At 39.2% G+C, this 27957-nt stretch overlaps 3 protein-coding genes across 7 annotated transcripts in view; 1 reads left to right on the forward strand and 2 right to left on the reverse strand.

The window, feature by feature from the left end:
• Positions 1-881: 881 nt before the first annotated feature.
• Positions 882-3249, forward strand: LOC117603810 (ornithine aminotransferase, mitochondrial-like). The gene is made up of 5 exons (XM_034323313.2): positions 882-1847; positions 1949-2253; positions 2322-2522; positions 2595-2820; positions 2899-3249. Exons 1-5 carry the CDS (start codon positions 1475-1477, stop codon positions 3063-3065), a joined length of 1272 nt encoding a protein of 423 aa, XP_034179204.1. The 5' UTR covers positions 882-1474; the 3' UTR covers positions 3066-3249.
• LOC117603804 (uncharacterized) lies at positions 3189-5435 on the reverse strand. Its single transcript, XM_034323302.2, has 3 exons — positions 5156-5435; positions 4953-5078; positions 3189-4887 (listed from the first exon to the last, which is right to left on the reverse strand). The coding sequence occupies exons 1-3, from the start codon at positions 5306-5308 to the stop codon at positions 3247-3249; spliced, it is 1920 nt and encodes a 639-aa protein (XP_034179193.2). The 5' UTR covers positions 5309-5435; the 3' UTR covers positions 3189-3246.
• Positions 5436-7914: 2479 nt separating this feature from the next.
• Positions 7915-27957, reverse strand: part of tws (protein phosphatase 2 regulatory subunit tws) — a 29179-nt gene continuing 9136 nt past the window's right edge. The window contains exons 2-11 of one of the 5 annotated variants that reach the window (XM_076690836.1): positions 27584-27792; positions 18966-19277; positions 15219-15284; positions 14925-15022; positions 14326-14604; positions 13829-14006; positions 13390-13724; positions 13102-13317; positions 12858-13028; positions 7915-12769 (exon numbers count right to left, since the gene is read on the reverse strand). In XM_076690836.1, the coding sequence (XP_076546951.1) occupies positions 12876-13028; positions 13102-13317; positions 13390-13724; positions 13829-14006; positions 14326-14604; positions 14925-15022; positions 15219-15284; positions 18966-19050 (1410 nt within the window). In that variant the 5' untranslated portion in view covers positions 19051-19277; positions 27584-27792 and the 3' untranslated portion in view covers positions 7915-12769; positions 12858-12875. Of the gene's footprint in view, positions 12770-12857; positions 13029-13101; positions 13318-13389; positions 13725-13828; positions 14007-14325; positions 14605-14924; positions 15023-15218; positions 15285-15910; positions 16803-18148; positions 18318-18965; positions 19278-27583; positions 27793-27957 lie in introns of those variants that run through there. The other 4 variants (XM_034322999.2, XM_034322996.2, XM_034323000.2 and 1 more) reach the window with 4 other exon arrangements.

The following is a 27957-nucleotide window of genomic DNA, read 5'->3' on the forward strand; positions in this document are numbered from 1 at the left end:
AATTGGTCGACTGGTTGCGTTAGTGGTTATTAATAGCCAAACGCGATATCGTCGTCCTATCCTCTTTTCAATGTTTATTCTGATGTTTGACGGCCGTCGTTATTTACATAAGCGCGATATCTTCTCGTGTTTGAAAAAGCAAACGTTGAGACTTCCAGCGAAGAAATGCATTTCTTTTCAAACATACTTGTAATAATTTTTATTTCATCAATTTATGCTATTGGGTAATAATCGTGAGACCGTCCAAAGAATGCTGACGGATTAATGATAACAATGTTGTCGGTAATTTTCTCCTTAATCACATAACCCTTTCTTTTCTTACGATGACCTTCGCATAATGCAACTTAAAATTAGTCTTACCAATAACAGCATCTTACTTAGGATCGAATATCAAAATTTCCTGCAACATTGTTCGTAGTTATAAGAATAACGATAGTTCTGCAGATTGGTAGGAAAAATCAGGGGTTGTTGAACCATCCGCGCACCGGTGTACTTATCATTTCCGGATCAGGCGATCATAAATGACGGCGCGGAGTATTTTTTGAGCACGTCACCTTCGATTAATACACATTGTTTATTGTTTTTGACTCACAATTATAAAACATAATTTACAATTAGCACGCAATCGGACGCAAGAATAGTTCAATGATTTTCTGTTAGAGGCGTTTATTGGACATTTTAGTTAATTTGTTCGCGTTATCAGAGTTGATTAAAATACAAATAAGTTGGTAAATCTAATCTAGAATTTGACAGCGAGTCATCAAATACGCGAATACAGAGACGTAAGAACACACGCAAATAAGACAATCATTGTTACCTTCGACTCAAGCGAAGTTTCTGGCGCACCGAGCAGTAAATTTGTAAGCGCAATATTTCTGAGAATGTTCGAAGTCAAGAATGCACGTTAAATTTCTTCTAACCTCTTTCTCTTCCGTTCGCGCTGTTCTTTTCTATCTGTGGGAGAAATGAAAATGTTGGCTTGAACTGATTTATTTTCCTGATAACGATTAGATGTCGTATCGTCAAATGTCCAATTAACCAATTATGTGTTTTTGCTAACATTCCTTTTTTTTATAACGGTGTTTAGATCGATTCGGAACAGGCCTCGAAGGAGTCTACGGCCTTAACGCGTTGGCGCCACATTAAAGCGTGTCCCGTTCATTATCAGATATGACTTCTTCGTGCGGTTGTATCGTAGCATTTATGTATTCTAAATCCTACCGACCTATCAATTGTATACAAAAACATCCCGTGCAAATAAGCAATATACCTCCCCTACCCTTTATCGTGCCGATATAAATGTAAGACTGAATGCGAAATTCAACACAGTTTACTTTCTTACATTAACAAAGCAATATTTACAGCATTAGCAAAGCGATACATTGTCTTTGTTTCTTGGGCTTTAGGTGTTTTCCGATCGATCTTGTCTCTTTTAACCGAGCATTGGTAGTTGTTTCTTTTTAAATCGATAGCGATGCATTCGACGAAATCGATCGCCGTTATGCTAACGAGAGAGCTGGGCTCGAAAAGATTTCTGAGTTCCCAAGAGCTGATCGAACGGGACAAAAAGTACGGCGGTAGACACTTTGAGCCACTTCCGGTTGTTCTCGCGAAAGGCGAGGATGTTCATTTGTGGGACGTCGAGGGTAAACGTTACCTCGATTTCCTCGCCGGTTTCGCGACGGTCAATCAAGGTCACTCTCACCCACGTTTGGTAAAGGTAATGTGCGAGCAAGCAGGGAAATTGAGTCATACGTCCAGAGCTTTTTACTCGGAGCCCCACGGTGACCTAGGAGAATACCTGACCAAGCTTTTGGGATGGGATAGATTCTTGCCCATGAACACCGGTACGAACGAAACGAGAATAGAAATTAGGATCGTGATATGGTTCTGTGATATCCTTTCCGCGAAAAAAGGTACCCAGGGCCCATCGTCTCTCTCGTTGCAGGGGTCGAGGCCGGCGACACAGCCATTAAGGTAGCCAGACGCTGGGGATACAGGGTGAAGAAAATACCGGATCAACAGGCGACCGTTGTTTTCGCCGAAGGAAACTTTTGGGGTCGTTCGATCGCCGCGTTATCGGCCTCCACCGATCCAAAGTGTTACACCGATTTTGGGCCTTACGTCCCTCGTTTCGACAAGGTGCCATACGACGATCTCGAAGCCTTGGAACAAAAGTTTAAGGAAGATCCAACGGTCTGCGCGTTCATGGTGGAACCGATTCAGGGAGAAAGAGGCGTTGTTGTACCTAAAGTGAGTTCCAACTCTAACGATATAATCACGGAGGCCAGAAAGAAAATTTCTCCTTTCCGTTCCGACAGGAAGGTTATTTAGAAGGCGTACGAAATCTTTGCGACAAGTACGACGTGCTGTGGATCGCCGACGAAGTTCAGACCGGCTTAGGAAGAACCGGTAAACGGTTGGCCGTCGATCACGAGAATCAGAGGCCGGATATTCTTGTCTTAGGCAAAGCACTGGCTGGGGGAATGTATCCTGTTTCCGGTATCTTAGCGGACGACGAGGTAAATTTGCTCCCGCTTCGTTCGTTCTATCCAAGAGTAAACCTTTTTAACGACGAGTTTCATTTTTATCAGATAATGCTGTGTTTGGAAGTCGGCTCGCATGGCAGCACTTTTGGCGGGAGTCCGCTTGGGAACAAAGTAGCTCTGGAAGCGGTTAAAATCGTGGAAGAAGAGAATCTAGCTGAAAACGCGTGTAAACTTGGAAATGTTTTATGGGAAGGCTTGGAAAAGTTTCCGAAAGAAATATTCACGGAAATTCGGGGTCGTGGTTTATTGATGGGCGCGGTACTTAATAAAGGTATGCGACATGATGGCAACCCTTCTTTCACCGTAAGCTATAATTACGGTAGCATTAATTTCATTTTTGTTTTCTCAGACTTTGCCGATGGTTGGGACGTTTGCTTGAAATTGAAGGAGGCAGGTTTGCTCTCGAGACCCGCGCATGGACAAATACTGAGGCTCTCGCCACCGCTTACTATTAAAAAAGAGCAAATCGAAGAAGGTCTTCATATACTAGCTACCGTTCTCAATAGTTACAAGTGAGATAATTCATTTGAATTACTTTTCGATAAGTCAGCGATGTCTCGTGTTCGACGAAGGTACATACGTATAATGTTTCTAGTCTGCTCAAAGTAGAAGAAACTGTTGAAACATAGCGTACAAAAGTGTTTTACATAAAACGATGTATTTTTAATATCAAATATAAATTTTATATGTACACGCGTTACGTTTGCGATTCGTGCCTTTTTAAATGCCTCGTCAGGCTGAATGCTTGCGAGAACAATTGATTACATTGATGACATTTGTACGCTTTGGTACCGTTGTGCAATATTAAATGCCTCTTCAGATGGCTCGCCAGTTTGAATCGTTTCCCGCACAATCGACACTGATGTTGCCTAAGAGACGTATGCGACGCCTGGTGATTCTTCAGGTGGCTCGACTGTGAGAAACGCTTTTTACATATTTTACATTCGAATGGTTTTATCTTTGTATGAATCCTTAAATGTTCCGCCAGGTTGCCCTTCTGTACGAAACACTTATTACAGTATTCGCACTTGTGCGATCTCGTTGCTTTGTGCGTTCGCAAATGAATTTTCAGATTGTAGCTTTGACTAAATCTCTTATCGCATATCTCACATTGTACCACACCTTTCCCAGTATGAAGTCGCTCGTGAGCCTTTAAATTCTTTAACAATCGGAATCTCTTCTTACAAGTGGAACACTCGAAGAATTGACCCCCCTCGTTACTCGTGATACCATCGCGTTGCTTGTGGGTTTTTACGTGTTCGCGTAAGTATGATGGATAGGCGAAAACCTTGTCGCATAATTTACACGAATGTACGTTTGTTTTCGTGTGCAATCGCATGTGCGCGTTCAGTTTGCTCTTAGACGAGTAAGCTTTTTCGCAATCGGAACACTTGAAAGGCTGTTGATTAGAGTGCGACAATCGATGGGTCAATAATTTTGACTTCTGAGAGAACAGTTTAGAACATAGTTCGCACTTGAATTTTTTAAATTGCGCATTCGTCAGATTTTCTTTTTCAATGTTTTCTTTGTAAACGAGGTTCGAACATAACCGATACCCATCGATGCTCTCCCTGTTGTCCGTATGCTCGTTACCTTTTGAAAATCGAACGAGCGAACGCGAATCAGCAACATAGGTGTTGGAATCGTGTATCGATGAATTTTGTACGCGCTGAGGACTCCCATCTCGTACGTCCTCCACGAGATCAATATTCTCAGGAAAACTCAAGTTCTGCATCTCATTGTTATCGTTCGTCGTGGATCTTTGATAAGATAAGTTCTGAATGGAATTCCCGACGGAATTAATAGACCTTTCGTAAGTCAAATTTTGTGGAATTTGATTAGAATTCTCACAGATATCTATGCTCTCGTTTTCGCAAGGTATATCTATATTCTCCGTGTTGTGGGAGATGTTATGACTGATCAACTGTGTTCTGTTGGTAAAAGTGCGATTGCACAATGAACATTGTAAAGCACACGCGGCACGGCTTGGATTTTCCCCGTTCGTTGGAATCGTTTGCATCGTGTTTGGTCTAATCAAAGAAGATAATTCCGTGTGCTGAACGTTGTCGTTGGTTAGAGTGGTGCTCAACTGATTAAAATTAAAATTAAAATAAGGGTTCTGAGATTCAACTATATGCATGTGCTGCATTGGTATGTTATCTTGAACGAAAGGTACGTGCAGCCGGTTGTGAGTACAGAGTTCCTGATAGCTGGTAAACACAGCCCCGCATTCTATACATTTTAAGGTTTTGTGAGAATTTTGTATCGGAACAAAACCTTGATTCTGTTGATATAATTTACATCCAGATACTGTGGTGTAGGAAGTTAGGCCAGAAACCTGGTAATGTTTGGAAGTTTGATTAGATCAGAGGTTTAAACCCAATACATTCCACGCAAAATTACCTTCAAAACAGCTTGTCTCAACGCTCTGTCCGCAGCTCGACACTGTTCTCTGTACAGTAAAGCAGATTCTGCTCTAGTTACGCAACGATCGCACATTTTTTCTGGAAGACCATCGCCTTGCCAAACCTGGTGAAGTACACGGTTTGAAGGGCAAGTATTTATTTCTGCTAAATAAGTTTTAATTCATAGAAAATATGTATTACTTCCAAACAGGAAAGAGAGCGCAATTTTGCAGCGAGAGAAGAGCCAGCCGGTCCCACGAACAAACAAACCATTTTATCACCATCTTCCCTTAAGCATGTACGGCATAGTTTGCTAATATTTTCGCTATCGATTTCTTTTGTAACGATAAACATTGTTCCCTTTTAAAAGAAATTCTTTAATAACTCGTAGGTTATAAGTTTGTTTTGACGTCTACCGTCAAAGTTTGACATGCGCTGCCTAACAAGTTGAGGGCGTCATCTAAGGTGAAAAGACAGACAGGATAATATGGTTATTCACTGCAAGATGACACCACAACTGCGTTATTTGTGGCGGATTTACATTACTCGTTGTTAAGTTACATTTCTGTTTTATCGATTAAATTGAAGTGCGCAGAGTCGCCGGGGTCCCTGACACCCCAAGATGATATTTTGTCGGCGCGCAGAGGGAGTCGCCGGGGTCCCTGATACCCCAAGATGATATTTTGTCGGTGCGCAGAGGGAGTCGCCGGGGTCCCTGATACCCCAAGATGATATTTTGTCGATGCGCAGAGGGAGTCGCCGGGGTCTCTGATACCCCAATACGATATCAGATTAGTATGTAGAGCACTGCCCGTGCTTCGGGGTCCCTAACACCCCAGGCGATAGACCGTTGCGCCATCTATATAAAAGCGACGCAAACTATTTGTTAACTTACCGACTGTCGGAAGTTCAGTCGATAAGTCGGTAATTTGTTGAATAGGTTCCGCCGCTTTTGTATAGATGGCGCAGTGGTCGAACTTTGAAAATAATTCTAGGCGGTCTCTTCAAAATATAAGTTTGTCAAATAATTATTCTAATAATTTTTCGGTCTTGTAATTATATAAAAATTTGTATTCATTTCATGCACTTTGGTAAATAAATCATTTGAAATAAGCAACTGAGTTATTGTTTCATACTCAATTTCATTTCCGAGTTATTTATTTAATGCTTGTAATTTCTTTTCTCAGCTATTTACTATTTTATTGACTTAAATTCTTCTATCATTTTAGTTATTTAATGTACTTAACTTCAAAAGAACTGTTTAATCTTTAATAAATTACAAACATAATACACACGAAAATCAAATTTAAATCAAAACACAGTAATTTCTTCCTAATATGAGAAATTTCACCTAGCACACGGTGCGATCTCAGTCTTATAGCGACCGCCGAGGGGTGCGGATTAACCTATCAAACATACATGTACATACTTCTAATTTGCCTTCGGAGTTTATTTAATTTACTTTATTTATTTTTTCCGCTTATTAACAAGCTCATCAAAGAGAAATAAAATTTATGATTTTATCTCTCTTCTGGACCTCGACCGACCACCCTTTTATTTTTTATTTTGTCCTTCCTTGTGGACTAAAGTCCACCTTTTTCAGCTATTAATTATTTTATCCTCCTTTATGGGTCAAACCCACGCTTCCTAATTATTTATTATTTTATTTTTCTTTATGGGCCTCGCGAGGACCACCCTTCCCAGTTATTGTTTATCCTATTCCTACTCTTTATGAACCAAGGTCTCCCTTTCCAGTTATTTATTTTCTTCATTCTTTTCATGGACCTCGCAGGGACTACCCCCAAATCACTGTATCCTCGTATCCTTTGCATCCCTGCATCTCTTACATCGCAGCACTTCTTATATCTCGGCATTCCTTGTGTTCCTGTATTCCTTACATCCCGACATCCCTTACATGCCTACAATCCTTATATCCCTACATCTCTTGTATCCCTGCAACCCTTATAATAAATATATTATAAATATAATAACATATTACAAAAACTGGTTCGAATAAAGGTAAGTAAAGGTAAGTAAAGTCTCATACAAATTTAGTTCCTTTTTTTACCGCCAGAGGGCGCTGACTCGAGGTCGACATTTTAGTTCAAATTTTTGCCGCTAGAGGGCCAAAATCCCCGCAAGCTTTAGTTCTTTTTTTTTGCCCCCAGAGGGCGCTGACTCGATGTCGAGATTTTAGTTCAAATTTTTGCCGCTAGAGGGCCAAAATTTCCGCAAGCTTTAGTTCCTTTTTTTGCCCCCAGAGGGCGCTGGCTCGAGGTCGAGATTTTAGTTCAAATTTTTGCCGCTAGAGGGCCAAAATTTCCGCAAGCTTTAGTTCCTTTTTTTGCCCCCAGAGGGCGCTGACTCGAGGTCGAGATTTTAGTTCAAATTTTTGCCGCTAGAGGGCCAAAATTCCCGCAAGCTTTAGTTCCTTTTTCCGAAATCAGATGGCGCTGACTCGAGGTCGAGATTTTAGTTCAAATTTGCGCCACTAGAGGGCGCTGTTACGACCGCCAAAAGCGTTATTTCAAAGATGTAAGTAATATAAGGGATGTAAGTCATTGCAGATTGTAGGGAATAAAGTGATCGGTGGGATGCAGGGCTATAAGGGAAGCCGGGTTGTCAGAGGAACAGACATTTACAGGATAGGGAGATGTAAGGGATTGAAGAGTGTATGGGATATAAAGGTGTAAAACATAGAGAGATGTAAGGCATATGGGGATGTGAGCGATGCAGGGATGCAAAGGATGCAGAGATGTAAAGGTTACGGGGATGTAATGAATGCATGTATGTAAGGGATGGAGAGTGGTGTAAAAGCACTTGTTATATATAAAAGATGCATGCAAAGGGAAAGAAATAAATACACACAAGTTGATTGTAGATTCAATATCGGTAATTTTATTATGCAAATTCATAATTTTATTGTTAATAGTATCATGTTCTCTTTATCGTTCGCTCGCAAAAATAAAAGGTGGTGATCGTAACGATATTACAATGACGGCGAAAGAAAAGGAGGGACGGGAATGAGGAGATTAATATTAAAATTTCAATCAATTCTGGAAGCATTCGTTCAATCTCAGTCGACACTACTGGAAACGCATTATTATCCACATCGAATATATGTATCCTTCAGGCGTATACATAGTTAAACACTTCATTGATTCAATTGAGAAGATTCAAACTCCAAATAGAAAACTTCATAAAAATTATTACAAATCTCTAATCGTAACTCAGTGTCGGGATAGATTTCATATTTGCCTGACAATATTCGATGCTTGCATGCGCGTATCATTTCATCCCGAAAGAAGAATAATAAATAAAAAATTCTATCATTGGCCTTCCTCTGTCTTTACAGACATGCAACAACACAAACGTGCAGAGTACAGAATATTCATTCTTGTCATTCGTTCAGAACTAGCTACCATGTTAACCTATTTATATCTCGGCGCAGTATTCGTTCGTTTGTCTGAATAAATCGAATCTTAATGCGCTTTATATACGCTACCGTAATGCTACATTTATAATACAAGTGTCTTTTCATTTTGCGTTCATCTGTATATTCGCGCCGTTTCCATTCCTCCGACGTTCCAGGACCCTTTTATAAATTCCTGATAAGCCATCAGTACATCTAATCGGGACAATGTTTGCGCTCGCAGCATTTTAACATGATTCTACATTTATACTGTTCATTCTGTTTTGCATGAATTTCGTTCGCCATTCGCTCTCGTTATCGCTGACATCATTTGAGGCACATTAATTACGGTACAAAATAAACTCGACGATCTCGGAGATGTTCAAGTACAGTGATTGTAATCGAAGATATCCGAGACCCGTACGAGGATCCGTTGAAACAATTACGATCAGGCTGAATGGTAGAGTCGTAAAGCAGGATTGAAAATTATTGTTACTCGATTGCTGTTCGGTTTCAATAGTCTTGTTCATTATTCATTTTTTATGCTTTACATCATTCTTCTCGCTACCCTAATGCGTGCCTTACGCTTTTTCGATATTACATCAGTATTCGTGACGCTTTTTATTTTTTGAAATATATGCACATTATCGGTTAAGATTCTGAGACTACTGTTTTCGTATTCTTATCAAAGTTAATTAACCATAGCTTTCATAATTTTCCTTTACTTCTAAAAAATAAGAACTGAAATAATGAGACACCTTGTACGATCTGGTTAAATGATTATTAATCATTAAAGTGTAATCGAATGAAAGCAGTAACAAGAAATTGCTTTTGGTAAGGACAGAAATGAAATATTCCAGTCTCAAATTTTCTACCGGTAATGTATATTCGAAGCATAAATCTTTTACAAAAATTTATACCGTGCAGACGTACAATTTTGAATCTCGGAAAAAGAACTTGACCGTTTCTCTCGATTTTGTGTTCTGAAAAAAAAAGAAAAAGAAGAATAGTAATAAGGTACAAATGATGAAATAGAGAATAAAAAACGATGACGATATTATAAGTAATGTTCTATGGCACGATTCTTCTTAATTCGACGATGGATAGATGTATCCAAGATCGTTCTTTCTACCTAATTGCGTGTATATTAGCGAGAAGAAATGAAATGTATAATGATCGAAAAGAAGAAAAAAAAAAAATTAATAATCCTATCGCGAGTCTTGCTACTGCAAGTGTAATCCGTTTCGAATATGGTCGTTATCTCACGCAAGACAGGTAAAAAGACTCACTTCAAGACGTATTCTCTATAAAAAACGCTAAGTATGGACTAATAATATGTGATACCTTAAGAAAAATAGAGCTCCAACATTCGGCTAGTAAATTACGATGACGTTTATTATCACAACGAGACAGGTCCTGCGTGCCAAAAATTCTACTCTGCTCAGCGTTCATTTTTTTTTTCTTTCTTTCTACTTTTACATCGATTCGGATTGTCCGATGCACGGATGCAGCGATGATACGACGTCGTAAGGCATTGTTAATATCTTTTTTGTTTTTTAAATAGTCAGAATGTTATTTATGCGTGAAACCTCCCGTTTCGCCTCCTCAAGCAATCGAATACAAATTGCATTTAGTTTTAATATCGTTCATTTTTTTCTTTTTTCTTTAGTTTCTCATTCGATAATAATTTGTCGTATTTTAGTCCCCGTATTACATTAATAAGAAAAATCTAACGGGAGCCCCAGGCTCTTCGTTGCATTACATCAAGTGTTGTCGGAATAGAACGGTTCCCATACAATTTGTCTCATTCCACGAAACAAATACAAGTTTTACGTTTTATTCCGGTCACTAAACACGATCATTTTAATTCATAATCAATTAATTACATCATCTTCGACATCATATGCTATCTAGCTTACCGAACAGATCAAATCGTCATCACTGTGACTAAACCTGCATAGCAGTTAACAAAATAAACAAAATAACGCAGAGTCCCTATGATATTAATATTAATAATAGTAATAATAATAATAATAATAGCAGTAATAATATTAATTACTTATTGTAAAAAATAATTCTACGTTTTTTTGTTCGAGCACAGAACGAATTTCGCGGTTCCTTTACGTATAATATCCGTTTCAACAAACATACACATCACGATTACAACTTATCGATTATGATTTTGCAATATCTTTTTTATTCGTGCGTCTTTTTTTTCACGTCCTTTCGCAATGAGTACATAATTGCCTAAACGTTGTGTTACAAAGATACTGAGTAATAATTCTGGTTCGTTACAAAGATTATTACGTTTCATGCATTGCAGTGAAAAAATTTCATGCCCAAACATGACAAAACTTCCTTCTCTAGACGATACTGTAAGACGTGTAAACTTTGCATTGCAAAAAACGTAATAACATGTAACATGCTTCCTTTTTTTTTTTTAATTTAAAAATCCAATACATAAAATACCTAATCGATCATTTCCAATACCTAAAACTTAATGCTTAAATATTACATATCGTTCAAGTAAGAATATGATCAGTTAAAACCAATCAAAGCGCATAAGTTAAAAAATTTTCATATCACGTAGGTTTGTTTTTGGCCAAAGTGCAGATCTATCAGGGAATTGTGTGTATACTTTGTTTCTTTTTTCTTTTTATAGAAAACTATATGATTGCTTGTATCATTAAGAAACCTCGAAAGTCGTTTGATAATCTTACATCTCAAGAAATCTAACAATTTTCGTACAAGCGAAAATTGTTAGCTGTAATTCTCTATCGTGTATAATTTAAGTCACCGATATAAGCTATGTCTCGCCAAGACAATTTTTATGCTATTGTTCCATTTTTAATCGATAAGAAAATTTCAATTTTATTCACCTTGATCGCAATCGATAATCCGCGCGTATATTTCAATTCTGTTGTTCAAATTTTATCCCTCTAAATTTTGAATGTTGAAAAATTACATTCCGCTAATAAACGTACGTTACTCAGCACATTTAGTTTACATAAACTCTGCAAGCCCAGCTTACCATCGTCAAATGCACTTTTCTTAATTTCAATCTGTGTACGAAATCGCTGTTTATATGCATAAGTGTATAAGTGTTAATAAGTTATCAATAAGAAATATTAGAAAATCTGTATTTCATCTAACATTTACCAGAATTTCCGTGTACCTCTTGATTGAGTTATTTATTTTTGTTTAGAAAGCGGCAATCGGTAAATGGTGCTTTGCACCCATGCTGTTTTTTTTATATTTTTTTTATTGCTTAATGTATGCAATGCATCGATGCTAATTATTTATCCACAAGTTTTTAGCAGACGGTGAAATTTATGTCATTCCAGATTTTGACTCGTATCGGCGAATATTTGTGTTTCAACTATCATACCACGAAAGGTATACCTAGAACATATATTTTATTCGAAAACACAAAGAATAATAGGCCTATGGTTTAATATTATCCTTGATTAAATAATGATGATAAATGACTAATTCAAATTATTGAAAGCGTGATTGCTTTCTTTATAATGGTAACTGCCGGCATACTTCAACACATTTACTCGCTAGTATTATTAATTACGAAAATACTTTTACTCGAAGATCAGCGAATTTTTACGAAGAAAAAGTAATTTCGATTAATTTTGAATTAACTATCTATTGAAAGTATAACATTGTACTACATGAAAGCTTATGAAGAAAAATACTGAGTTGAGAATAAAATGGTGACGAGTTATAGCTAAATCTCATTGGCACATGCGACCACTTCCACTTTTTAATTTTACATCTTTTAGGCATTTTTTTCATGTTACAAATTAATTAATTAAATAAATGTCGGTATCACGTTTATTCATCGGTATTGCATTAACCGCATTTAGTAATTTGGTTTTGCTATCATATTTTGTTTTATAAATACCGTTCCATACACGAAAACAGCACGTTTGTAAAAGGCATTTAAAAATGAACGGTATAAAAATTTGTACGGTACAAGCAAACGGAACACATTAATATTTTGTTAAAATAGTTAATCAATAACCGCCAACACGAGTCTATTATTTGGTTGAACTATACAGTTTTTCATCAATGGACAATGATTCCACGTGCATTTTATTTGAACTAGCGGATTTTGGTAGTTTGAAGAGCTATACATATGTCTCTGCTTGCATGCATTTATATACACATAACGCGCGACAAGGTGTTACGTGCAATTCTGTATGTTTGTGTGTACATAATGTGTATGAATAATGTGAGCTGCGTGGACGGCGCTACGTACACCACTCTTCGGTCAGTCAATCATTGACACATTAGTAGTCGACTTTCGTCAGTGTAATTCAGACACCACTTGTTCCACTGGAACATTTTAGTTGAACGTGCCCTGCTCACGTCAGTATATACCGCTGAATAATCTAAAAGAGAAGCAAACAAAAAAAAAAATGAACACCACTATGAACATGTATTTTTGCTCGAAACTTAATGCTTGCTCGCTAAACTTACTTGCATACAGATGTGCTGCTAGAGTTTGTCTTGGAATAGGAAGAGATTATTCGTAGCAGCAACAGCTACCACATTTTCTGATGGATGCCAAGCAGTATGTAATATCTTTTTATTGAAATCCAGGCAGTCGACGCTAATTTCATCTTTTTTACGTTTACCACCAGTACAGACCTTTATAATAAAGCACTTATGTTATTAATGAATGGAAAATTATTTTATATACGCTTCGAACGTTTATACCCACCTTACGCGGTTTCAGAAGTGTTTTTGGTTTGGCAATGTCACGCGCTGCTTCCAATGTGAGATCACGTTTAGTTGAACGATCGAATACTCTGAAGAAATTATTATATGAACCCGTCATAATTGCAGAATCATTACCACTCCAACAACATTCAAATTTGTCAAAGATGCAATCATTCTCATACAATGAACATAACTTTGATCTTAGGTATTCATGTACCTGAAATAATGCAATTAATGGTTACTGGTATTATTAGGAATAAGGGAATAAATTTATATTTTAATTACATACAGGGTAACATTCAATGGGTTTTGTTTCCATTTGTAAATCCCACACTTTCACACTGAGGTAGTCTCTACTGATCATGTATCTTCCTGAATTACTAAGTTTTACGTCGCTTATACTCGAAATTATTTCAGAGAAAAAGCTTCTATTTGTTGGATCTTCTGGTTCTTCAAAGAGTTTACTGTGTTGGTCACAAAGTGCAGCAGATCTCATGTCACAGAGTCTAATTGTTCCTTTGCTACTACTATATACCAAAACGTTACACTCTGCTGGATGAAATTCCGCAGCAGTGATAACTTCGGTTAATTCCTCCATATTAGTTGGCTTAATGTCTACTATATCTGTGTACCATTTGTTAAGGAAATCATTCAAATTTACTGATACAATATAAATGTCAAATGATAAAAGTAAAACAAACATTAAATGACATATAAAAAAAGGATACTAAAACTCTGATCTGTGATCTCAAGGTGCCAAAGATTAATTCTAAGATCATCAGCACTGAGGTATGTCTCTTGATCACTGTTGACACTTATACTGTTTATATGATAGGTGTGCGCATTGGCGAATATTCTTCTTGGGGATGCTTCTACCATTAATTCCATTGGTTTTATAGTTGGTACCTAAATAATTAAACAATTAGGCACTTCAAACATGTATTTTAAAAGCCTTGTTTCATGCAATGCCTATGCAAACCATAAATAGGTTTCACTGTCACAATACCAAACTCTCAATGTTATGTGCATATTTGAACTTCTTGACCATTTCTATTGTAAGTATTTTTTGTTAGATCTACAATGGTACAAAGGACACCGTTTGTGAAGAATTTATAGTAACGAAAAAAAAAATGCAATTTTAAATCATTTTATTCGCAATATTCAAATAATTCATAAACTTTTATTTTACATATAAAGCATGCAAATATTTATTAATGATACTTACCCTTAAGGAAGTAATACAAGCAGGATCACGAATTGTACCATTTTCTTCCTTTGTGTTATAACCTTCTACTCTTTTATCCCGTTCGCTAACTTTCCACAATTTGATTGTTTTATCATTTGTGGAAAGTAAAAAATGAGCAGGATTTTTTCTTTTCAGCCACCTAATTTTGTTAATTTTTTCTTCTATCTCTAATGATTTCAGGTAATCGAATTCAGGTTCATGACTTTGGAAGGTGCTGTATACATTGTATTCACCTCTCCGAGGTATACTGTTTTTACTCTACACAAATGTAAATATTTCTTTATTATTTTAAGATTTCATGAAACATCATTTATTTCTTTTGCTTAAACTTATCACAACTACTTGAAAAATTTAATGAAAAATAAGTAAAAATCTTTATTCCTTTCATTGTTTCAATGATTATCTTTAGAAATTTTCTAAAGATAGGAAAATGTAACATACAGTTGGCAATAATCCAATACTAACATATAAACATAATTTTTATTTAAAGGATGAGCTTTTCTTTATTAAGAATGCAAGAATTAACACATTCAGATAAATATAAATAGTAATAATGTTACAAAATTGTTTCAACTTACAATGGGGTCTCTTTGAAAAATAACAACCCGTCCACCTTTATCTCCTGTTGCAAGAAGATCGCCATCATGGTTAAATTCAACACATGAGATTATATCAGCTAGAATCAAAAGAGAAAATGGAAGAAACAATTCAATTACTCTAAACAAAAATGATTGAATTATTCTATGAATTCAAACATACTTTAACGAGTGTATAATTACTGAATAACAGCACTTGTTTCCCTCAGTTTAGTAAATGCTAACTGATAAGATAACATTCTCAACGAATATAAGTAAACTTTAAATTGGAATTACCTTCTGTGACATCGTCTTCCAATGTTCCTTTCACTTGTGAGAAACACCATTGTATGTCGCCATTGCCTGAAACAAAAATATGCAAACACTGTACACAGAGAAATTTATTTAAAATCTGAACAAATTGAGAATTTGTAAGAACACTGTAAAATCTTTAGGTGAACAGTGGAAAACTTCATTACCCTGAGTAATATATGGAATCAGATTTAATGTTCACTTTTTAAACTGGTAACATGTTTATACATAACTGTTATTACAAAACAGATCGAAAACCGATAATGCTTATCGCATGAATTATATCACGGGTTTTTACTCCGAAATAGATACATGTATAATGGAAATAAGGTGATATGGAGGTTTGCTCCAAAACCGAACGCGGTGTTTTCGCTCGATCGACTGCACGCATGAAACACGCACAATCGAATGAAAAACAAGAAAAGCGGTAGAAATCGATAAGGACAACGAGGCGAAAGGAAGAAACAGGGACGAATACGAGAATGCACCTGCAAAGCATGATAAAGTAAACCTGTAAAGATGAGTGCCGATAAAATCCCGATAAAAGAAAATCATTTTTTAATACAAAGAGCTATGGAAAAGCGTTCGACGGGGCGAAACTATGCGGACAGTTGAAACAATAAAGCAGCAAAAGAAAGTGAAAAAACAGATCGGAAAAAAGGTAAAAGTAAGCCTACTTGAAGTTTCGGCGCAATCCATCGTGCTTCTAGGCCGTCGCCACCGCCGCCGCCGTTGCCGTCGCCGTCGCCGGCGACGGGCGCATTTGGCCCCGCGCACGGCAAGAATCCAGAGAGTGGGTACGGGTGATTATATTTGAGGATGCGGAATTGACGAAGAAGAACGTTGCGTGTACTGTGAGCGCTGCGGATATACCCGTGAACCCGTGATAGTATCTGGGTCAAGGTTCAGGTTACCGCGGCGCGGCGAGGCGGCCAGCAGGAGCGACGCACTGTTCGGTTTACGGCGTGCGGTAGAAATTATACGGCGACCACGCAGAATACACTACCGTCCACGACGTTTACTTACCGGCCATCTCGCATACGAGACACTACGCAACCAGAGAGATCCGCACGCGAGCTTAATCCCGGTGCGAGCTCCAATACCACCTACTCGACCAGAGATACACGCGCGCGGCGCGCCACGCCGGCGACCAGGAACCAGGGGATACCTTCACGCTTATTTACAACACTTCGTGTAACCTTTTATCCTGTCACATATTCGTCCGTCTAGTCCGCCACTGTTCTGAACGCGATCACCAACTTTCAATGGCGGAATTCACGAACGCATAACCACACAACACTACTATGGCGTGACGTCACACCGCAGCCAGGTTTCGCTACTTCCACGGTAATCGCCATCTTGTGTGCGAAAACCGATTGCACCCGAAATGCAACGAAAATTACCGAACATGGCCGACCGAACAGTGCCATCTACAGTGCGGAAAATTTAAACGGCAACTTGAAACCACCTATTCAACGTTCTTCGATAAATCATTATTTCAATTCTTTTATAAGTTTATATAAATGTTATATATTTGTTCAGTAATTATAAATTAAGTTTTTCTTTCCATCTGCGCTATTTGTTCGTACTAGAATAAGACTTTTTTGTAAAGAAGAAAATAAAGTAACTCGTCCGAAAAACACTATTTATTATAAATCAATCTAAACTATTTATGGGATTATATTAAAGGAAAGATTACCTAAAAGTTCTGTTAGTTTCTCATGCAATTCCTCCAAAGAGGAAAACATAGGCACGTTCTTAGAGAAGCGTGAAAAATTCTTGCCTGAATGAAAGTCTGTCATCGAGCGATCCATTTTTAGCAGAACTAGAATTACTTGGATGTGAAAAGAATTTTCTTCCTTTCAACTTCAACCGTGAAAACTCAACGAACATTAAAATTACTTGGATCACGTGTCCTCAAGATCGAAACCCGTCATACATTCTCACCGCATTCAGAAGCAGAAAAGTCATTGTGTTTTATTTTAACAAATCTCATCCTTGATAAGGTCGTAACGTCCGGCCTGCATTGAATATTAATATGCTTTTTCTCTATTCGTAGATCGATCGTTGGCTATTATACGCTCAACGTTTTACGAGCGTATTTCCTTTGTAGTTACAAAAAACTAAGAAAAATTATCCTCCGCTTTATGATTCGAAGCGAAATAATAAAATGTACGAACGAAGAAGCAAAGAGAGGACATTTTTGGGCGTTGTTTCGAACCGTCACTCCAAAGCATAGAATTTAAATTCTAATCACGGCGTACTCGCCACAGGAAGAGACAAGCTTTCTACATGTTTGAAAGCCGTGGCTGGTTTTACGAGAAATTTTGTAAAATATATATGCTGGAATTGAAAGGACCTTGATAACGCGGATCGTACGTCTTTCAATTTTTAGTTACTATTAACTTAAAAATGCGATAACGCTTATCTGTTACATCAACAAGTCAGGTGTTAAAAACGCGTCACGTTATTTCGTTTGTTTGAACAATCAATTCAGACTGGAACAGATTAAACAAATAAACGAAGACGAGTGTTGTTTTATACGATGCTAGCACGTTCGCGAATAAAACGACCTATGAGACTGTCTCGAAGTGGTACGAAAGTGCATCAGCTCTCGTAACGACACACGAAACACTGGTTGTCGAACGTGTTAGATGGAGGATGTTAATGAGTTTGCACTAACAAGCGTATAGAGCCGGTGCAACGTTTACCTCGACTCGACTCGACTCGACATGTTTGCCGAGAGTTGACTGTGTTTTTCGAAAAGTACAAACAGAAAAACAACGTCGAAGAAGTTACGTGCTCCTCTAGACAAAAGATTCGATCGTAACAGTTTAAAATCGATCAACGTTCCAGTTTTCAAAAATCATCACCGTGTTCGTTAAGAAATTTGATTGTGTTTCTCTAGTACTTACAAAGATAATGATCGTAGCTTTTCTCGATCGCGCTTTTCTCAGTGTTCGTGTTCGTTTCACGAATGAAACTCCTGTCCAAATCGATGGAGTGCCTCCTGATCTTGGTTCGGCTTCGGGAATTCATCATCGGATGACGGTTCTTGGAAACCGTTTTCTCACACGATACCGGCTACGATCGCGACAACATACTGTTATTGCCACGTGACATCGAGCCCCGTCGAGTTTACCAACTGAACGTTAAACGTAAACGATTCTTGACTCGTTTCCTGCCTACGTATTTGCGCGCAAAAACATCAAACTACGACACGGTTAACGTTCCCCCGATGTCAACCGATGTTTGGCTGTAAAAGTTTTTACGACCTCCTATGCCTTTTCGTGCCTCGAATGTACGATAGAATGTATAATTTACAGTTTGTTTCGAGTATTAACTGTATTCCTGTACGCGTAGCGAGGGATTCGACATACCCCTGTAGACCGGCAACCCGCTTTGCTTGCGCGTACGACAGGTGGCTAGTTCCAGGCGCAGAGTTATAATTGATTATTTTTTTTTAAATATTGAAATTGTAAGTGTAAAATATTTAACATACTGCTACTCCCTGAATGTAGAAATAAATCAAAATGAATTTAATAGATTATTACGTATCAAATGCCCGATTTCGAAAGCTAGAAAGTTTAACACGATTTCATGACATAAAAGAAACGCGAAATAGCACTTACAGCATACCAATTTGAAGCTTAAAGTTGAACAAAACCGTAGCAATAAGAGAAAACAGAATAGGAAGAGAAAGGGAAAGGTAAAGAAGAAAGTAGTACTCACCGACTCTCTTGTTCACAGCGGTATTGATCATGGAACCAAGCTTGGTGAGGCTAGACTGCCTCATGATGTTGGAGGGGCTCTTCATCCGTTTGGACGGTGGTACCGGAAGCGGGGCGGTCTTGGACCTTGCCAGAATGCCACCGTTTCGGCAGTTTCCGTTCGGATTGGAGCCGGGGGGCCGCTGGGGCGGAGCCCCCCATAGACCCACCACCCCTGCGTGACGCGTGGTGCTACTTCACCAATTTCAACCCTTATCCACCTGTTAGTCTCCCAGTAATTTTTAACTTCAACCTCCACCTTGCTTCGTCACCACTGGAACAATAAAATCATCAACAACCCCGTTATTTACCTCTAGTTTTCCACAATAAAAAATTTAATTATCTCACGATCGTTATCTATATTATCGATAACGTTCGTTATCTCCCTGTTCCCATTCAATGTTTTCCACCTGTTGGATCGTTGGTCCAAGCAGCAGCTATAAAAACCCTCTTCGCGATATGCTTCGTAGCATCTGGAGAACCCGGAAGAGTATGCTTGCAAATAAAGATCAGCTTTTGTATACGACGGCTTTCAATCTCGATTTAAGCGTGGCATCGCGTAAACGTGGGGTGCAACGGAGTCAATGCTGTCAATTGAAAGACGACCACGTGAATGCGTTTCTCTTTAGTGCAGGTGCACGACCATTTGTCGCGCAAATGCATAAATATGAGCGACGAACGGAAAGGAAAGAAGGCAACAGGTAGTGAAACGTACAAATTCATCCAGGTGTACCGAGTACGGGAAAGGGTGCATACACTTGACTTTGCAAATTAACCAAGTGTACGAGTGAATCCCGGAAAGTTCCGATAAATCTTCTTTAATTTTAAAGCGAAGGAAACTTATCTTGAGCGTTTTCTCTTTCTGCCAGAACTCTCGAGTACCGCGGACTCTCTAGGCAAGGAGGCTCGATTTAATTTATGCCTGGCAGGCGTACTTGGACCGCGAAGAGTTAACACCTATGGCAAACGCAAAGAATGCTCGAAAACAAACAGCAGGTAGTTGGTGCGAAAACCTCGAGTACGACCTTGTTGAAGAAGAACGGAGACGTAGGTACGCGAAGAGATGAGCTTACGAGATAGAACGCGTGCAACTGATTAGCTGACCTCGGATAACCGACGGAGCCAGTATCAACCTCCGCATTTACCGTTCAAATTACCATTACACCAGTCTCCTGCGTCACGCAGCCCATTAATTCGACGGATGGGATCTCTCGTAGCGATCTCGCGAGGGGAAATTGAAATTTGGTTAAAGCCAGCTACCCATCGATTTACTACCCGTCAAATTTGCGCCGTGCTCTTCGACAAGAAACTACCCCCTTAGCGAACTGTCTCGCGTGAAACGTTGCAATATCAATTTCTTTTTCTTAGTAAATGAAATGCTTAGAATGAAATTGAAAATCCAGGCGTTTGCAAACGAATTCGAACAAATGAAACTAAACGTGTTCTGGTGTCATTACGGAGGCTACCGATCGCTTTGTTACGTGACATTTCCAACAACGACGACACGAGTGCAACAGCGAAGTAACACGTGCCCAGCAAACGATCCACGTATCGTTCGTATAAACTACAACATAATCGGATTATATTCTACGAAGCTGCTGCAACACACGGTCATCAGTGCCATCGATTGTACCTGCGTACATATTTACCGTGACTCAAGTTTGCAACGTTGAGTTTATTCGCGTGGTCGTAGTCATTTACCATACGATAATGCTGTCTGTTTGAGAGTCGGTGACGCACTAGGTAATACCTTTGTTTATCACCAGCGAATTCTTTTTGTTAACCCGTTCATTGTCAGAGTTTAATTTGATTTGCGTTACATTTCAGCTGATACGCGAACGTACACGGAGTTTCGATTGAGATGCACTGGGATGGAATGAACGAACCTTCAGGAACGAAGCAAGGTTAAATCTTTACCGCTAATCACTACTGCCGGTTAATCTTGCAATTTAAAGCTCGCTTAAGGTCACCGAGCTAATCGCCGAGTGGATCAAATTCTCAAACTAAACGATCTTCTCGGTTTTCTACATCCGTCTCTGGGTCCGATTCTTTCAGGCGCGAAAAGAAGAAGAAGACAGAATTTGTTTTCCAAACGGTGAAAGTTTCTTTCGGCACGTCCTGAGAGAATGTTTCGCCAGTATGGATTTGCGAAGACGAGTTAAAGAGGGTGGTCGCGGACGGCGGGTAGTTTGTTAAACCAGGGAGATGATGGCAGGAGGTCCCTGGCGTCTAGCCAGACCATTTCCCGACTGCTTCTTCAGCTCCAAATTCGTTCCTTTTGCGTACGAACACGCAGCATCCCCGAGTTCGATGCACCCCCGTTTAGTCGTCTCTTCCAGACGATAACGATCGAACCTCCCCGACTACGTCCAAATTTTTCATCCAGACGTTTAGCTTGGCTAGATTCTATTGTACCGCGAGTACTATAAGTACTCCGCGAGTACTTATTAATTGCATCGCGATGGATAATCGAACGACAGTTGAAGCGTATAGGAATCAAAGCTGCGAACACAAAAGACACTCGAACAGGCTGCACTCGATCACTCGAGCGCGACGAAAAAGAATTCCTCTTTTTTTTTTTTTTTTTCACAGCTGGAAAACCGTCACGATCAATAACCGTGCATGTAGAGAGTTTAACCTTTCACTCGGCACCTTTAATTACCGCACTCGACGAGATGTAATCCCAAAGCATTTGTCGAAAGCACGATCAATCAATTATTTTCTCCATCGTTGTTTCAGAAGAGAGAAATAAATGATCCCAAGTTTGATACTTATTTTATTTTCCACTCCAACGTCATCGGTACCAAGAATATTTGGCAGTGTACCGTGAACTGGTACGGATCGCTATAAATTTCTTCAACAATGCGTGTCGCAGTGGGTGCCTGTTGAAAGCCTACAAAAACGCACGTCTCCGTCGTACGGATTCATCGAGATGGCCTACTGGTACGCTTTTATGATCCCTTTAACATTGAGCGTTGACCCACTATTTCCAGAAGAACGTACGTCTCTGTTGGCCTCGGGGTTCCTTCGCAATCCTCGTTATTTTTTCATACCTGCACCTTTCCTCGCTCGATACAGTATCCTGGCCCGTACATTCCCGGTTGTTTATCGATACTGAACATGATCGAAGATGAAACGGGACACCAACGACGTGTCTAGAGACAGGTCTTCGCATGTCCCTAGGGTGCATATTTTATCACTGGAAAAGTAAACCGTGCCTCGGAGAGCAAGAACGAAACGACGGGGCAAGGTAGCGAGATGCAACTTGTATATTTGGATATCTGAATACTTGCCCGGACCTCGTCCAATGTATAGTTGATAGGGAAGAGAAGCGAACGTTTCGGAAGCTTCGAAACAATGTATGCAAAGAGAAATTGATCCCAGAGCAGGGAACGAGCGTGCGTCACGGTACTTCTAGTCCTAGTTTAATAAATGAAAATTGCTGGCGAGCCATCCGGTGGATCGTGAGAAAAGATTGCGCTTGTTGTAGCCTTCGCTTTCACAGGGCTGCCCCTTTTACAAGGACGAGATACGTGTACGACGGTACCAGAGGAGAATAATAATGCCGGGTGTGGTAATCTCGTTGATACTTGCACGAACAATTTCCCCGGCCACTACGTAACATCGGAATCGCCGTCATGGCACATCATTTCACGATAACCGTGATCGCGATCGTTTCTCACGAACGTCGTCGTTCTACGATCTAACTGACTGAAATTACTCGTTTACGACTTTCTTGACATGTTTGTGATCGACGAGCTAGGAAATGATTGTACTCTTATCAATCGGTGTTGCATCCTGCCCCCGGTCGGTACGTTGATACGTTCGAGATTGATGATCCATTATAATCATTATTATGATGTTCGATATCGTACAGAAGACCATTTTCATTCCGGCAATTAACATGTTGATACGTTCAAGATTGATGACGTTATGTATGCGCGCGTTCCATCTTATTGTAGAGCACTACGGATAAAAGTATTATTTCAACGATTAACCGGTACTTAAATGATGCAACGAAAACTTTCCGAACGTAATTGGTCTGCAAATTTAACGAGGATAAATATGAACCCGTCGCGAATTGTACAGCGATCGATATCGGATGATAGATGGTAGTTACGTTGGAATTAATGCGCGATTTACATAATCGCGAGACAGTTTTTTCTTATTTCCATCGATCGCGTATGGTTGTACGAAAGGAAGTTGCAGCGTTTCTCATTCGTTCATCGGTTAAAGAATAAGTGTTTCGTACAATTGTTTGCTGTGATTGGCAAACGGCCATTTTATATTAATAACAGACACGATACTCGGCAAGATAATAGTTTAGAGGGTGGTTTAAATTTAGATGAAAAGAAAAATGCTTGTTCGAAGGTACGGAGTTGGTCTTCGAGTAACCTGATTTTCAAGCTTTGCTCGTGTCGCGGAGAAAAAAGGGCCGACGAAGAAGCGAACAACTCTCGGTGAGTTCGAGATGGTCGCGAAACGGAGTCGTGTCATCGTCGTCTGTGTGGGTTAGCTTTTATTTTTCGGCTGACGCTCGTAAGTGGTTATAGCTAGGCTTTTGTATACACACAGGGATGAGAGAGGTTCAGCGCCGTCAGCGATGTAAGAGACTCGACGCTTCTGCCAGTTACTCTGCACAAGCAGGTGGCCTAGATAATTCGAGTGCTAGATCTTGTACCACTGTTCCTCGAGCACCGTCTGCTCGTTTCTCTTAAAATCGCGTCATAAATACGCGGGAAACCGTTTACGAATTTTCAATAGCGATCTTCATCGCGAAACCGGAGATTTCGTTTACTGAACGAGCAGGAAAATTCAACGACGTGTTCAAACGTCGCAATTTAACCCTTTATTGCAGTGTTTCCCAACGTGGGGCCCACGCCCCACAGGGAGGCAATTTGATTGTTAAGGGGGGCAATTCGAAAATTGACTCGTCCAGAGTTTAAGTTAACCGTCTGAGTCGTTACTCGAGCTAGATAAACGTCCATAATTACTGATAATTAAAATAATATAGAAAAATCTTTCATTAAAATTATTTCCTACTTGAATTTCGGTTCTCCATTATATGTTTTGAAAATATACTTACTGTGTGATTTCTTTGTGAAACCTATCATTTAAGTTTCTTCAGTGAACAATTCAATTTTTGAATATTAAAAATTATGTTTACGTTACATAGGGGGTATAAGAATTTTAGAAAGGCTTAAGTGGGGTATGGCACAAAAAAGGTTGGGAAACACTGCTCTATTGCACGAATTTTTATGACGAGTTGAAAAAAATATATACGCCTGTTAGTCTATTTAAAAATAAGTATGGTCATGAAATAAACAATATTTATTTTTATTCATAAGCGCAATGTTCCCACTTGGAACCAACATGCTCAGAGTCTTCAGTATTGCCTATTTCATTCACTATAGAACATTTGAAATTTAAGTTCCCAATTAGGAACGGAATGCAATAGAGGGTTAATGATTTGATTAGTAAAGTGTCATTAATTTTACGATACAGCTTTGAGATTATATCGGATGTTTAATATTAATACGTTCAGTTCCTTTTATTTTGCCAACTACCGTTTCATTTTACACAATGTATCTCTCTGAAAATAAGGCGATAAGGAAAAAAGCCATTAACATTGAACTCATTAATAGAAATACATGCGAGAAGCTTGTTTATGAATAAACCATAGGGTTCATAAAATATCAGGTAATAAAATCTGGCATCGATGACAAATGCACTTTGACGATAAAAATAATGCAATTCATGCATCGATTCATTTTAAAACACAGACCAATTCAAAAGATCTATGTTTGTAAAAGGAAATTGAAAACAATGTAACAATATGTCGAATATTTCACCTGCGAACGAGTTACTGTTAAATCCACAATCATTTGATTTAATTGAAAAGTTTCTAAACTCGTACTCGGGAGAACTATAAAATAGCATGTTACTGTCGGTGCAACTATAGAAAATTATATGATTGTGTTGTGCATATCAAAGCTACCACTTAACCGTACAGATGCAATTCCAGCGCGTGGATTAATTGCAGAGGATGCATTCAACTAGCAACTCTTCAGACATTATATCGAATAATTCAGACGATGTTAATGTTTCTGTAAATCTTGCAAGAAGTTCGAGAAAAGAAACTTTTTATTAACTTATCTTTGCTTCCACGTAACGGATGAATATCATTAGCTATGACTGTATCGCGAGACACTCTTTGACACCGTCAACGAACTAATTGTAAGGGAATTAGTCTGCTGCCAATTACCGCACGAGCCGGCGACCCAGATACTTCGAGTGACGTACGCAGGTACACGACACTATGCAAGTTAAATTAGTTTAAAAAAATCCTCGCCTGCAAGCTGAACCGAAGGTGCTTGACAAATTCCCAAAAATGTACCTTTATTATCTGAACTATATGTTTTGCCTAATGTATTGTTCTTGTACCATATTGTATCTTATACCATTTTTATCTTATATTCACGAAGGTTTTTAACATTATTTTTGTCAAACTTTATATTAAAGAGATAATCCCGTTTAGTAAATAAATAAATAAATAAATAAAATAAAAAATGCTGCTTTTCCGTTTGCGAATAAATTGCAGTTCCCGTTTTAATAAATTCCGCGTGCGAAAATCTAAGATATCGCCTAAATTCATGACGCTTTTCTTTTCACTTTCGGCCTAGGGATACGTTCTCCGCAATAATAATTGTACTTGCTCGGTATCCCGTTCAGAGATCGCTCGTTGGAAGAACAATAAGAGCGGGGAAGAGTTGAACGAACTCTTAACACAATGGTAACAAAGGATTTCGTGATTCGAATCTTCCCAATATCGAGAGGCATCAAGCATGTTAGACTTCTCGCGCTCTTTCGCTTGCATCGAGATAAAGGAAATACTGAGAGGAGATGAAATAACAGGTGGGTCTGGGGAAGGAGGTTAATAAAACATGTACGATCGTTGAAACAACCAAGTGATTAGCGTGCAATCTCGAACAGGAGGACAAGAAAAGAGTCCGTGTCAGCAGCTGACGTTATGGCACGGGTTAAGAGGTGAGTCTCGAGATCGAGGGTTGATAGAACTTTTGCGAGCTTTCTAGTGGGCTTCCGTCTGGTAGGTGTGTCTGTCTTCGAGCCTAGCCGTACTACGAGCCAACAACTCGCCTTCAACATCGAGATAGAAGCAGCTCAGACACAGAACGAGAGAGAGAGAGAGAGAGGGGAACCTTTCGGATCAATAGGTTGTGGCTTTATTGACTCACGAAACCGCGTGCCAAAGAAACGCAGCGGTGCTTGCAACCGTGCTTAATGCACATCGGATCAATGCAATTACCTTGCGATTCGAACCAACCCCACCGTCACCTTTCTCTCTTTTCTTTCGTCTGGAACTTGTTACGAGAAGAAACGCATTAATTACCTGCCGACTTTGCTTTCGTGTTTTGCTACTTTGTTTATACACCCTTCGTTAATTGTTATTTTATAGAGAAAGAATCTTTCTATTGATATTGTTCGTCGCTCATTGTTATAGAAAAAGCGTATCGGAACGAACAACGTTCGTGTTTCGCAGAGGCTGTACGGTTTAATTTCAATTGCAGAATAGATGGAAAACAATGGGGTCCAATAGAGATTCTCGGCATTCGAGGACGAAAGATAGGACGGGAACAATAGCGACGCGTTAAACGAAAGAAGGATATTCCACAATTTCTCGACGTATATTGAACCTCCAGCTGGTTACAATAAGCCCGTGACTCTTCCGTTCGTTTTTATTTACCCGATACCGTGACGCGTTCACGCTATCCAACATGGATCACGCGAGATTTTATAAAAATGCATTATCGCGTGCAATTTGAAAAACCGATCTCTATTTATCTCCAACATCGACGCGTCGAACATCGGGAACATTTTCAGTCGAAACGCTCGGTGGAATTATTTATAATTAGGATGAATAAGAATGCCGTTAAGACGCGCGTAACCTTGTCGTAGAATTTAATTAAGAACGCGTGTGGACAATTGGCGCTGACAAAGAACGTTCCATCGCCTTTCTGGGTTCTCTGTCCCGTTCCTCTTGGTATTTGATAAGCGGTTGAAACTGGCTTTCAATGATCGCATTAAAAGGCATTCCGTCTGATGACGACGCTCGAACGTTACGTGAAACATGGCAAGAGACGAGTATCGACTGGCGTCGAGTAATTCGAGGAAATTCGTATCGTTTCGCGTGGAAAATTCGTTCGAAGAGGGTAAACCATCGGTAAGTGGTCACTTGCGCCGAAAAGCCGACTGCTGATGCTAGCAGTAGGTCAAGGAGAACATCGGATACGTTCGGAATTCGATTGGTAATCCGGCTAGGAATCCATCGGACTGAAACGCGGCAGGCATCTCGACGCGAAAAAAATAATTGCAAACATTTTCCCGCAAGAATCAATGATCCGTTTTATCGGAGTTTCGCAGGCATCCTATGTTCGTCGCAGGGAGGTATATTTTTTCAATAGAAAGCTCGATCCGCGTTGATCGATGCAGCTTGCAATTAGAAGACTATTCGGGGTTACGCAAATTGGAACCGATGATATTCGAAAAATAAAAACTTGCCTGTGCGTAAATTGCAGCTAATGAGTAATTCCTTGGCGAAAATGCGAACATGTAGCGGACTTCGATTCGTTGTAGGATACATTAGCTACAATGTTTGTTTCCAGTCCGTCTGACCACAACTCAGCTCGATCTACTTCAACTGTCCCGCGATAAGCTTCTTGGCCGACTACACGCTGCTCAATCTACTTCGATTACCTCGTTTCGGAGATCTACAGTGAGAGGCAAAAATAAGTAGACACTGTTTAAAATAGAATACCTGGGTTAAAATTGGACTAAATAGTTTGAGGTTTCTTGAGAGGCTATAAAAATTAATTCGCTAAAATATATATTTTCATCGTTTTAAAAAATTATAATTTGTTGAAATCGTGAAAGAA

Source organism: Osmia lignaria, chromosome 11 (assembly GCF_051020975.1).
Source record: "Osmia lignaria lignaria isolate PbOS001 chromosome 11, iyOsmLign1, whole genome shotgun sequence".
Lineage (NCBI taxonomy): Eukaryota > Metazoa > Arthropoda > Insecta > Hymenoptera > Megachilidae > Osmia > Osmia lignaria.

Bases quoted from the DNA above. Each gene is read 5' to 3' on its own strand.
- LOC117603810 (XM_034323313.2), top strand. From the start codon at position 1,475: ATGCATTCGACGAAATCGATCGCCGTTATGCTAACGAGAGAGCTGGGC. The intron at 2,254-2,321 runs GTGAGTTCCAAC...CCGTTCCGACAG, and splicing joins GAGGCGTTGTTGTACCTAAA to GAAGGTTATTTAGAAGGCGT. The intron at 2,821-2,898 runs GTATGCGACATG...TTGTTTTCTCAG, and splicing joins GGGCGCGGTACTTAATAAAG to ACTTTGCCGATGGTTGGGAC.
- LOC117603804 (XM_034323302.2), bottom strand. From the start codon at position 5,308: ATGTTTATCGTTACAAAAGAAATCGATAGCGAAAATATTAGCAAACTA. The intron at 5,079-5,155 runs GTAATACATATT...GTACTTCACCAG, and splicing joins GCTCTCTTTCCTGTTTGGAA to GTTTGGCAAGGCGATGGTCT. The intron at 4,888-4,952 runs GTAATTTTGCGT...AAACATTACCAG, and splicing joins TGAGACAAGCTGTTTTGAAG to GTTTCTGGCCTAACTTCCTA.